We start from the raw sequence: 12,812 nt of genomic DNA on the forward strand, positions 1-12,812 counted from the left end.
TCTTAACATGGGGAATCGGATGAACATATACCATTATTATGAGATACAGGGGTACTTCCAAATGACATCAGTTAAAGAAAATTTAAAAAAAAAGAAAGAAAAAAAAGGAAAAGACAGTTATTCCGAATGTAGTTGACCATATTAGACTGTGGGGTAGGTTTTGAGTAATTGGGTGTGTGCTACAATACACAGTACATTGGATCTAACAGTGGAACTGAGTAGGTAATTACAGGTATAGGTTCCAAGACAAGCCCACAATGGAAATGAAACCTATACTAAGTAAGATCAAATACCACATGCTATGTCTATAATCTTTATAGATCTTTATCAATAGTTTTCTTTTGCTCTTTTTATCATTATATACATATTCAACATTTCATACAATGCTTACTACCGTATGGATCTTGAACTATACAGGAGTAAATAGAAATACAAGTATAACCTGTCACAATGCTACTTCAGCTTAAGTCTCTGAATGGGTAATTCCATAATATTCATCAGCCAATGATGATGTTGAGCACTTAAACGTTGCTGGTTTGCATCCTGTGTTTCGCATCTAAATATCAACTGTTCCTCATGTGATAATACACACTTCGAAATTAAACTGCAGATTTCAATATCTTCCTCTGAAACTGTACTTGTTATTAGCTCCTGGTCTTTTTCAGTAGAAAGTGCATCACAGTTACTGTGTAAATAACCAAAAGTATTATTAATGGAGTACTCCTCTATGAGACAATTTTTCCCCTTCATGAGGTCTACTAAACTCTCAGAAGAGCAACAATCATTTCTAGTTTTATTTCTTTGTAAGTCATGAGAATTCTTCTTTGTCAATATATCACAACAAAGAACTGAAAACTTACAATTGCTTTCTACTTCATCACAACAGTTATTGTCAGACTTATTCCTACAAACATTTCTATAATTACTATTTTTCCACACATTAACCCCAACACCCTTAAGTATTGACCGAAGCAAAATCAACGCAAATCTTCTGTGGTACCAAAGTGCTTCATGACCAGTGAACTGGGTAATAAAATCAACATTAAGTAGAAGTTCAGAAATTACAAGACCTAACAAAATAACAACAGAAGAGTTTGTACACTGGTCCATACTCAGGTGGCAATTATGAGATGTCGGTTCAAATGAATTACTGTCAATTACTTTGTCTGATACTTCTTGATTAGGAAATCCATCTTGCTTACAGCTACACCGAGTATTTTGAAATGGAAGAAGGTACTGATGAAGAGATTTTTGTGCTACTTCCAATATTGCTGTTATAGAAGATTTATTCTCTGGCCTGGTAAATAAGTCACACATTTGTTTCAGAAGGAACTGTCGATACTGCAATCCACTATGATCAGACACATGCATCGAAATCCACGCTTCTGATGATGACCACTCGCTAATATACAACTCAACAGCATAAGTGATGGCAGGAGCTATATGAGTCAGACACCACATACGATGTAACCAAGCATGGTAGTTATTTGCATAGCGATCAGCTGCATACTGTGTTATCCTCAGTTCTTCATCAATGAGCATTCTTACATCGGGATTACCTACACAACATAAAGAACATAATTACAATTCTTACATATACAGCAATATAAGATACAAAGGGAGTTCAACACATAATGCAACACATATTTTTCTAAAAGCAGATTGGTTTTATTGAGGATTCAAATACACCACGTTATTCTCCAATCCTACTGCTACAATACCCTATTTTTCAACAATCTCTGTTCATGCTATGGCCTTACACCACCATAATGTGAGGGCTTGTATGCCTGCACGGTACCACCTGACTGTTACATGTGATAAATATCATTTTTGATCCGTATTGATGATATTTGATTGAAATAATAACAATATGTTATTTTATTAATTTAACCACCTAATCAATACAATAAATCTTATCTTTGTTGAATTACACTGACATGTTAATTAAAATGGTACATGTCAATTCAACAAATACAAGATTTATTGTACCGATTAGGTGGTCAAATGAATAAAATAACTTACTGTTATTATTTCAACCACTTGACTGGTCGATGTTGGAGCCAAAACCATGCTGCATCAATAAATTCCCCATCATCCACGTAATGCTTCCCATGGAGTACAACCTTCATTGGAACAAACAGATAGAAATCAGAAGGCGCGATATTCGGGCTGTAGGGTGGATTAGGAAGAACAGTCCACCGAAGTTCTGTGAGCTCCTATCGGGTGAGCAGACTTGTGTGAGGTCTTGCGTTGTCATGGAGAAGAAGTTTGTTTGCATTTTTGTGGCTACAAGCGCGCTGAAGTAGTTTCTTCAATTTCCTTAGAGTAGCACAATACACTTCAGAGTTGATCGTTTCATCACAAGGGAGGACATCGAACAGAATAACTCCTTCAGAGTCCCAGAAAACTGTAGTCATGACTTTACCCGTTGAGGGCACGGTTTTGAACTTTTTCTTCATGGGAGAGTGAGAAAAGAAAGAAGAAAACCTACAACCTTTTTTTCCAGTCCTTGACCAGGTCAGGGATGTAATGAATGAACCAGATATAGGCTATTATTACAATGGGGTCGCCACTCCCAAGGTGATTATTAATGTCTGATAAATGCTATGAAATGAGAATGGAGTGTTGTTGGAAAGAAAGATGACAGGGAAAACCGGAGTACCCGGAGAAAAACCAATCCTGCCTCTGCTTTGTCCAGCACAAATCTCACATGGAGTGACCAGGATTCGAATCATGGTATCCAGCGGTGAGAGGCTGACGCGCTACCGTCTGAGCCACGGAGGCTTCTCATGGGAGAGTTGGTGCCTCTAAAGGGTCTTCCGTTAGGTGTCGAGGAACCCAGCGGGAACAAACCTTTGAACACACCAACTGGTGGATGTGTCAACACTATCAACAGAGACATCAAGTTCAGCAACAAGGTGGTGGTGATTATTGTTTTAAGAGGAAGTACACCTAGGCAACCATCCTCTATATAACACTAATCAGAGGGAAAAATGGAAGGGATCAGACACTTCGAAAAATGAAGATATCGGCCAAAGGAAGACCAGGGCTACCAAGGGCGTGGAAATGAAAGACCCCTAGCTCTCGCAAACCCAATAGTGTCGGGGTCGGAAAAGAACAAGAGGTGACCAAGGGAGGTCGGATAGATAGATGAAACGGAGGAGCCTGGCACAAGTAAGTGGAAGCAATGCCAGGACTCAGCTAAGGGCCCCATGGTCCCCACGCTCCAAACTTCAGAGCCCCTGGGGCCCATTTTAGTTGCCTCTTACGACAGGCAGGGGATACCGTGGGTGTTATTCTACCGCCCCCACCCACAGGGGGAAAAGCAACAAGGTACTTGACTGTGATCCATCAATCACCTCAAATAAGGGTGTCTGCACATTCTAACTTGGCAGGCGTCACAACTATGTGCAGCAACATGCCTTGTCCAAAAACACACTGTGCTTTTGTCCACTGCCAGGTCTCCGTAGACATTCTGCAAGCGCCTATGAATATCTGTCATGCCCCAGTTTTCCTCCAAAGGAAACTCAATAACTGATCTCGGTTTGGTATCCACCTCCATTACAGACGTCATTTTTAAGGCTGGTTATAGTGCGGCCACCTATCGGAAATTAATGAAATTCTATGAGACGAAGCGGGAATATTCAAAGATGTCCCAAACAAAATTCCAATTCTTAAAACCAAAACTGGCCAAGAAATAAAATGTGTTGCATTACATGTTGAACTCCCCTCGTATATTAAGAAAGTTGGCAGTCGTCCCATGTTGCTATATTTATTTATACAAAGAACTGAGGAACTGTGACAATTAAATTCAAAGTCCTTACAGTTAGTATGGTACTTCCACTGTTATGAACTGCAAAATGACAACCAGTGTTATTCTTTCTGGAAAAGGAGGGGACAGAACTTAGAGGATGGAAATAGCATAAAGTTTCAGGATTTTTAAACATACATAAGGTTTGTGCAGTACAACACACATTGAAGTCAGGTGTGGCTTCTCATTAGGCTCAATGGTTCACCAAACTCCCTGCCACAAAGAAGCCACTTACTTTCCTGATTATCATTTTCCTAAAGGTAAAATCAGGAGGGATACTGTTGGTTATTTGCCTTTCTTGGCTACCTTAGAACATAAAAGAGCTATAGCCAGCCCAGTCAAGTGATTCCTTCTGTCTACTACTAAACATCCAAACGCTTCTAAAAAGAACCCTAAGTAGGGTACCAGTGCTAGAAGATAAAGGAAAACATGTTTTTAAAAATGCATAAAGTTGGTGGCTCATATAAAGTACGAAGGTAATCCCAAAAATAAAGTCTATTTTTTTTATAAATACATAGACATATTTATTTCTACAACGGTATACATCATTTTACAGCTTGAACATTTAGCTACTTTTCTACATAATCACCATTTAGGTCAATGCATTTTTGTAGACGCTGTAACAGTTTTTGTACGCCCATGTCACACCAGCTCGCTGCCATGCTGTTCAGGAAGTTGTGAACCTCATCTTTCACCTTGTCGTCGGTGCTGAATCGCTTTCCAGCCAAATGTTCTTTCAACTTAGGGAACAAGTGACAGTCACTGGTCGCCAAGTCGGGACTATAGGGTGGGTGGGTGGGTGACGATATTCCACTGAAACTGTTGCAGGAGACCAACGGTTTGCTGGGTGACGTGCAGGCAAGGGAGATTGTTTATGTCCTTGTTCAACATGCCTCTTCTCCAGTTCTGAATTGTCCATCTGAGTTCTTTCAGAATCTCACAATACCTGTCAGCGTTAACTGTGGTCCCAGCGGGCATCAAGTCGACCAACAATACCCCTTTTTGATCCCAAAACACAGTTGTCATAACTTTGCCGGCAGACTGTGTTTGCTTGAATTTCCGCGCTTTTGGCGAAGAGGGATGCCGCCACTGACGTGATTGTTGCTTGGTCTCAGGCGTACAGTTGAACGCTCAGGTTTCGTCACCCGTGACAACTGAGTCCAAAAAGTTGTCCTGTTCGGCAGCAAAGCTTTGAAGATATGCGCGGGAAGAATCAACTCATTGCCGCATGTGGTCTTCAGTCAGCATGCGTGGCACCCATCTTGCGCATACCTTCCGGTATTTCAACTTTCCCGTTGAAATTCTGTGAGCAGTGCTTCGGGAGATCTCAAGGAAACAAAGTGCAGAGATCATCCAGGGTGATTTGCCGATCTTCACGCATGATTTGCTTACAACGTTTTATTAAAAGATTGTAAATTAGTTCAATACGGACAAACAATGAAGTTTATTAATTTAAATGATTTGCTTAACCTTCACGACTGTCTCGACGGAAATTGATGGTCTCCTGCTCCCTTGTTCGTCGTGAATTTCAGTCCAACCGGCTGCAAACTCTCTACACCTCTTACAAACATTTTTGACATCCATGCACGACTCACCATACACTTCCGTAAATTGGCGAAGGATTTTAATTGGTTCAATACCTTCTGCATTCAAAAACCGAATAACTGGGCGCACTTCGCACTTGGTGGTAACATCCAACGGGAGCTCCATTCTCAATGGCTGCCAAGACTGAGTGCCCCAGTGCGGCGTGCACATGTTTATATGCGAATGCGGGACACACTCTTCACAATACTGTGACCAACAGCCACAAGAATAGTTCTGTATTTATAAAAAAAGTAGGAGACCTTATTTTTGGGATTACCCTCGTACTTCCCATCTGTATCACAACATTGCCCTTCTCCGTCACTCACACTACCCTCTTTCTCACGCTCATACCAACCTCTTCCAAACCTGCCTAGAACGAGCAGAACAAGGCAGGGTTTGTCTCTGTTTCAACAACACTTACAATGGGATGGGTGGAGGATTGGTTGACAGATTTCTAAACAATTTGTTTTCACTAGTAGTTACAAGATTGCTTTCCTGCACAGTAGATTCCTATTCACTCATGAAAACTTGTTATTGCTAATATGTTTTGCAAATGTTTGTAACCATAACAGCCTGAAATGTGAGTTTTACAATGGCAGGGGGAAAAACTTGAAATCAAGGCTTTGAGAAGGCCACTTCTGCTTCTGAACATTCCACAGAACTGGTCTTATCATTTTAGAGTATTCAAGCCTGAACTTTACTTTTGACACAAACATTCATGGGGTATGCCATTACTCATGTCCGCAGAATACCTTAAGCTGTACGTGTCCCCTGGATGGTGCTGAACAGTAACAATTTTGGTAAAAACGTTCCAGAATATTGAAACACGAGCAAACAAACAAAACTGCTCTTTTCTTTGCAAAACAACAAGACATAAGAATAGTGCAATGGAATGCAGGTGGTCTTTCAACAAAGAAACTACTGGAAGTAAAGAAAATCATGATAGACAGAGATGTAGATATCCTTCTCATCAAGGAAGCCAACATGTAAAGATGGCACGCGCTGTACAACACGAGTAAACGTGCTCCGCAATTCACCTGCCATATCAGCCAGATAATAATTATTTTAATATTTGTGGGTGTGCTAGTGCTTTATTTAAGTGTGAACTTCAATAGTTGTTAAATACTATGGCGCTGAAGGCCGTAAATGAACGTCTTTCGAAGTTCAAGAAGCGAATGGCAGAATTCCAAGCACGCTTGGAGGAAGCCATAGCTACTGGTGCAACCAGTGCTGCCAACCCAGGAGACACACTAACCGGCCTTGCTTCAGAGTTCCAGGACTTTCGGGAAATAATTTCAGAGGAACTAAGTGAAATGAAGAAGGAGGTAAGCCATCTACAGGAACGTCTCGACCAGCAGGACATCCTGATTGATGAGGCAGAGCAATATAGCAGAAGGAACTGCCTACTCCTTCAAGGTGTCTGTGAGACCCTCAACGAGGACACGTATGCTGTGGCGCTGGGTACGTTAAAAAATGGTCTGAACAATGAATTGTCTATAGACAGCATAGATCGATGTCATAGACTTGGCCATATGAAGAGCACAGCAGCTGAGGTGGTGTCCGCAGGTAATAGGCCGATCATCATTAAATTCCTCAGGTACCATGAAAGAGACCGCATCTGGCGCGCCAAGCGAGCTCTTAAAGGTACCAAATTATTAATAACCGAATCTCTGACATCCACAAGGAAAGAAGTATTGCATAAAGCTCGGGACTTCTGGGGTATGCGGCGAGTTTCGACGCAGGACGGCCGCATTATTGCTCATTTGGAAGACGGGAAAAAGCTCCACATTAGCTCACCTAATGAACTGAACTTACACATGAGGCGGTTAGGTGGATTATCGGAGTGATATGACAATTGTGATGTGCCCAGTAAATGTTGTTGTTGTTGTTGTTGTTATTATTATTATTATTATTATTATTATTATTATTATTATTATTATTATTATTATTATTATTATTATAATATTTACGCGCGCGCAGGTAAGATTTTTTTTTTTTGTCTCGGTTAAAGTATGCTCGTTAGTCAGGCAGCTACGGTATTTCCTCATGACAATGGCCTCTCTAAGAATAGCACACCCCTTACTCCTTCACAGAACATAGATGCCGGTAACCTTTTGAAACAAGAACTTTAACTATATCCTCATACTCTCCAATGTTGTCACTTGAACAGCCAAAGCTTGCCCGCACACAATGATGAAATTCAGGCTATATTTAACAAAAATAGCGTCCATTTGATAGGTATTAGTGAAAGCTGGTTATCGCCATCAATTCCAAACAACATGGTTCGTCTTGACGGCTATAACCTCTACCGCCATGATCATACAAATAAGAGGGGTGCAGGTATTGTTCTCTACTGTAGAGATGATCTGACGAGCCGTGTCATTTGTACCTCATCGACCGGTGAATTGTCGAGGACGGAGTTTATGTTCACTGAAGTAGTTGCTAGTGGATAGAAAATACTTATTGGAGTGGTTTACCGACCACCTAAAGTATCTTACTTGATCGAGTTTGAAACGCACCTACTTAACTTGCTACCAGCCTATCAACATATTGTGCCCGTTCACATCTCGTAGACCATTTACAAAATGGCGGCGTAGGAAGGTATGGCCCATGCGATCTATTAAGGCAATGAACTTCTCATTAATACGGCATATAGGAGACCATGCACGTCACGATACGGACTGATTTGGAAGACACTGCAGGACAGTAGAGGCTCAATTGAATTGTTTTATAAAAAAAATATAGCAGCGGACTAATTGTTAAAAAAATATACTCTAAAAAATTTCAACGGCAGAAGAAAGACGCAAATACAAGCTAAGCTTTACATCTGAAGATTATCCTAAACTTCTGAAGAAGATATTGACCTTTTTTTTTACGATCGACGATCAAATCTGACAAAATAATTCACCGGCGTACATTATAAAAGAGACGAGATATTATAAAAATAAGTAAATCGCGGTGAGATAGATCTGATTTGGATCCGGTGAGCAACCACTCTGCGATTGAAGAAAAAGGACTCACCATATTGGAGGACCGAAAATTTCGTACGGGAAGAAAGTTACCCCTGTTGTTGTAAACTTAATATCTATATACGGAGAACTTATCCCAACCAAAGAAAATTTCGTCGTTAAGAATAAGCAGTAGAACAATGGAATATATCATGACTGATTGCTCCGCAAAAGGAATTTTCTACGCTGTCTGCAGATTTGGAATGATGACTGCTTGCTAAATCTACATGATGGACTAAACTGGGGACAGGCACCGGCCAGCCAGAGGACCAGACGATGAGGATGGGCACCGGCCAGCCAGAGGACCAGCCGATGAGGATTGGACCAGCCAGCCATATGACCAGCCGATGACCAGGAAGACGTTATCCAACTGGAGATCCAGATCCTAACAGAGGGTCTAACCACAACCAAGGAATGGAGCAACAACCAGACCAAACATAACATCTGACGAGCTAAGTCCATACATTTTTTAGTAGAGTAGTTTCTTGCAATCTACACCCTCACTCTAACTTCGGCACGTGCTCATTAATTGGTGATATTTATGAATTAATTAAGAACGTGTGTGAATCATAAAGTGAAGTGTGAGATATTTAAGGCTATAAGATAAGATGGCAGTGTAGAATTAGAATTCTATTATATCATATACATGCTACCGCACTTGCATACATACAGTAGAAACTAGCACGAGTAAATGAAAGAAGTGTTACTTGTGAAGATCTAATAGCAATGAGTCTATACAACTAGTGAAACTTCGATTAATCTCGTATTACTTGTGCAATGATTACGTCACGAATTTACCTGCGCGACACAGATAAGTTACATATTCCTTTCTTTATAGAAAGAGGGCATTGAACTCCAACTGCTGTTTAAAGATAAGAGGTTATTAAAATGCGTTTATTATAAGGCAATGCTAAAATGTTTTGGCATATAGCTTTGGGTGTAGTCGGCTATATGCGTACGGCAATATGTATGCCAGTGGTATGATAATGTATATTGGAATGGTGTTAAAATATGGTTATTTCTTGGAGTATATTAAGGAATATTTGAAATGCAGATGTTTGTTTAAGTTCTGCGGTATGAGAAAGAATTGCTATTCGCCGAGGAAACGTTGCGTTAGATTAACATGAGGTGAGTTTCTGTGTCATATGGAAAGAATATGTCAAAAGAGTGAACATCGCGCAGATGACCATTTTAAGGTAAGATTGATTCTCCCTGCTCTCTCCAAAGCGTTAGAATGGTTGGTACATGTGCAAATACTGGAATACCTTCAGGCTCACTCTCTTCTTGACCCGCTGCAATCTGGCTTCAAGAAGGGTCATAGCACAACATTGCCTTACTCAAAGTGGCTGAGGACATCAGACAAGCAATGGATGAAAGACAAGTGACAATACTCACACTCCTTGACTTCAGCAGTGCTTTTGACATGATAAACATCCAGACATTGCTGATGAAGCTCAAATCGTTTTTCGGTAATGTTGCTTTAAAATTTCTCATTGCATATCTTACAGATCGTATGCAACGTGTTACAGTACAAGATACTGCTTTTCAGTGGCGACTCCGGAAGGCAGGAACCCCCCAAGGTTCTGTTCTTGTTCCCCTTTTGTTTGTCCTCTATATAATTGACATCTCCTCAAAAATAAAGTATAATAGATATCACCTCATTGCCGATGACCTCCAAATTTGGTGCCCGTTAATATAAATGATATATCGAATGCAATAAGAGATATTAACTCCGACCTTCAACAACTTAGTGTGTACGCCAGTAAAAAATCTCCTCCTCAACCCTCAAAAACCTCAAACAATTATTATCGGTTCTCAAAAATTATTAAACATCATGTATAAAAATTATGCCATTCCTCCGGTGACATTAAATGCCACCGTAATCCCGTTCAGTAAGGAAGTGAAGAACCTAGGTATGACCCTGACCGAAACTCTCGACTGGTCTGCACACCTAAGAAATACATGTAGAAAGATGTACGCGACGCTACACCCTCTGAAACGACATAAGGACATTTTGCCACAAGACGTAAAGATAAAACTACTCCAAACTTTGATACTACCAATAGTTGACTCCTGCGACATTGTCCTCATTGATGCAACCCGTGAACAAACTATGAAACTTCAACGAGCATTGAACTCTGGTCTTCGATTTGTTTTTAACTTGAGTTATGATGCTCACATAACCCCTAGCTACACATTTCTTTCCTGGCTGAAACCCGAGAAGCGACGGAAATTCCATGTACTTACGTTGATATATCGAACTCAGAAGGAAAATCTACCCAAATACATCTCTTCAAAATTCCATTCATTATCCTCATTCCATAACTGTAACACTAGATATGGCACTTCCCTCTCTATTCCCGTCAACCACTCTTCAATACATAACAGATCCTTCGTTGTGGCTGGGTCACGACTTTGGAATTCACTCCCAGCTGCTGTCAGGAACTCAAACTCAATATCAAAATTTAAGACTGCAGGTAGAGATTACCTGTTGAATACCGCTGATTGTTTCGTGTGTATGACGACGTATGATAGGTTGTGTGATCGTGATTATTATATATATATATATAATACGCTGGGGCCATCAAGGACCACGTTAAGTCTTGTTGCATTTGACACTCAACTTGACCTTCTTTAGAGCCCAAATTTCCCTCATTCTTTGTGAGTGGGCCTGCTTACGCTCCTCTGTCCAAGGGGCACCGTGTCTTCTCTTCGGTTGCTCATCTCGGTTTAGCCCGTTTGTCAATATTTTCTTGCGGAAGAGATCTCTGTTAAGAACGTCTTCTTTGGTATTTCTAAACCAGGGAATTGTGGTTTTGGGGTTTGAATAAAAAAAGTGAAAGATTTCCTTAGTTAACTTTCTTCCGTCCATTCTTTTCAGATGACCGTAAAATCGTGCCCGTCTTTTTCTGATTGTGTCGGTAATTTTCTCTATTTTGCTGTAGACTTCCTTGTTGGATCTCTTTTGATGGATTCCATTTCTGTACTTTGATCCCAAGATTCCTCTCACAATTTTGCGTTCTCTTTTCTCCAGTTCTTCAAGGAGTCCTTTGTTGGCATTTAGAGACAGGGTTTCGGCTGCATATAGAACTACTGGCTTCAGAACTGTTTCATAGTGACGCACCTTGGTGTTTGGGAAAGGCATTTTTTGTTGTAGATTGTGCGGGATGTTTGGTAGGCTATTTCCAGTTTGTGTACTCGCTCCTGAAGTGCTTCTTTGTCCAGTCCATTTTTCATGATGATCTCACCCAGGTATTTGAATTTGTCTACTCGGGTGATGTCCCCGTATTTTGTATGGAGTTTTGGTGGAGCCTCTATGATGTTAGTCATTAATTCTGTTTTCTCAAACGATATCTGCAAACCAGTTTGTTTGGCAATTTCCTTTAAAATTTCAACTTGAGCTCTAGCGGTTTCTATGTCGTTTGAGAGAACAGCAATATCATCGGCAAATGCTAAGCAGTCTGTTGCGATCCCCTTGGATTTGGTTCCTATTCTCAATGGACTGTAGTTGGTTTCCTGTAATCTCACCCGCCAGGTTCTGATGATCTTTTCAAGAACACAGTTGAAGAGTATCGGGGAGAGCCCATCACCTTGTCGGACTCCTGTTTTGATGTCAAAGGAATGCGAGAGACATCCGTGGAACTTCACCTTGGATTTTGTATCGGTCAGGGTGGCTCTAATTAATGCCAGCAGTTTCAAATCAACTCCAAATTCATTTAAGATGTTTAGCAGGACTTCCTGGTCAATGGAGTCGTACGCTTTCTTAAAGTCCACAAAGACAGACACATACTGATTGGACCTTAGTGTACAATATCTGATGATCGTTCTGAGATTTTGGATTTGTTCAGCTGTTGAGCGACCTTTTCTGAACCCTCCTTGGTATTCACCTATTTGATGTTCGACTTGTGCTTCCAAACGCTCCAGGATGGCAAGTGATAGAATTTTGTAAGTCACGGGTAGCAAAGATATTCCTCTGTAGTTGTTGATGTTCTTCATGCTGCCTTTTTTGTGTAATGGATGGATCAAAGCTATTTTCCAAACTTCGGGTAGGGTCTCCTTGTTCCAAATTTCTTCTATTTGCTTTTGCAAGATATCAAGTGATTCCTCTGGGGCATATTTCCATAGTTCTGCTACTACTGAGTCTTCCCCCGGCGCTTTGTTATTTTTGAGACGGGCAATGTGCCGCTTGATTTCATCTCTGTCGGGTGATTTGGAATCTGGGTACCTGAGTAAGGGTTCCTTGGTCTCAATGGGGCTTTGCGGTTTAGAGCAATTAAGTAAATTCTTGAAGTAATCTGTGAGAATACTGCAATTTTCTTCATTTGACGTCGCCAGTATGCCGTCCTTTTGCTCAAAGCGTAGAGATGGTGGTTTATAGCCAGTGAGTTTGCGTTTGAAGGCTCTGTAGT

General features: G+C 40.7%; 1 protein-coding gene across 2 annotated transcripts in view; it reads right to left on the reverse strand.

The window, feature by feature from the left end:
- Nucleotides 1–321: 321 nt before the first annotated feature.
- Nucleotides 322–12,812, reverse strand: part of temp (protein prenyltransferase alpha subunit repeat-containing protein tempura) — a 97,680-nt gene continuing 85,189 nt past the window's right edge. For both annotated transcript variants that reach the window (XM_067137933.2, XM_067137934.2), the window contains exon 4: nucleotides 322–1,559. In XM_067137933.2, the coding sequence (XP_066994034.2) occupies nucleotides 454–1,559 (1,106 nt within the window). In that variant the 3' untranslated portion in view covers nucleotides 322–453. The remainder of the gene's footprint in view (nucleotides 1,560–12,812) is intronic.

Source organism: Anabrus simplex, chromosome 1 (genome assembly GCF_040414725.1).
Source record: "Anabrus simplex isolate iqAnaSimp1 chromosome 1, ASM4041472v1, whole genome shotgun sequence".
Classification (NCBI taxonomy): domain Eukaryota; kingdom Metazoa; phylum Arthropoda; class Insecta; order Orthoptera; family Tettigoniidae; genus Anabrus; species Anabrus simplex.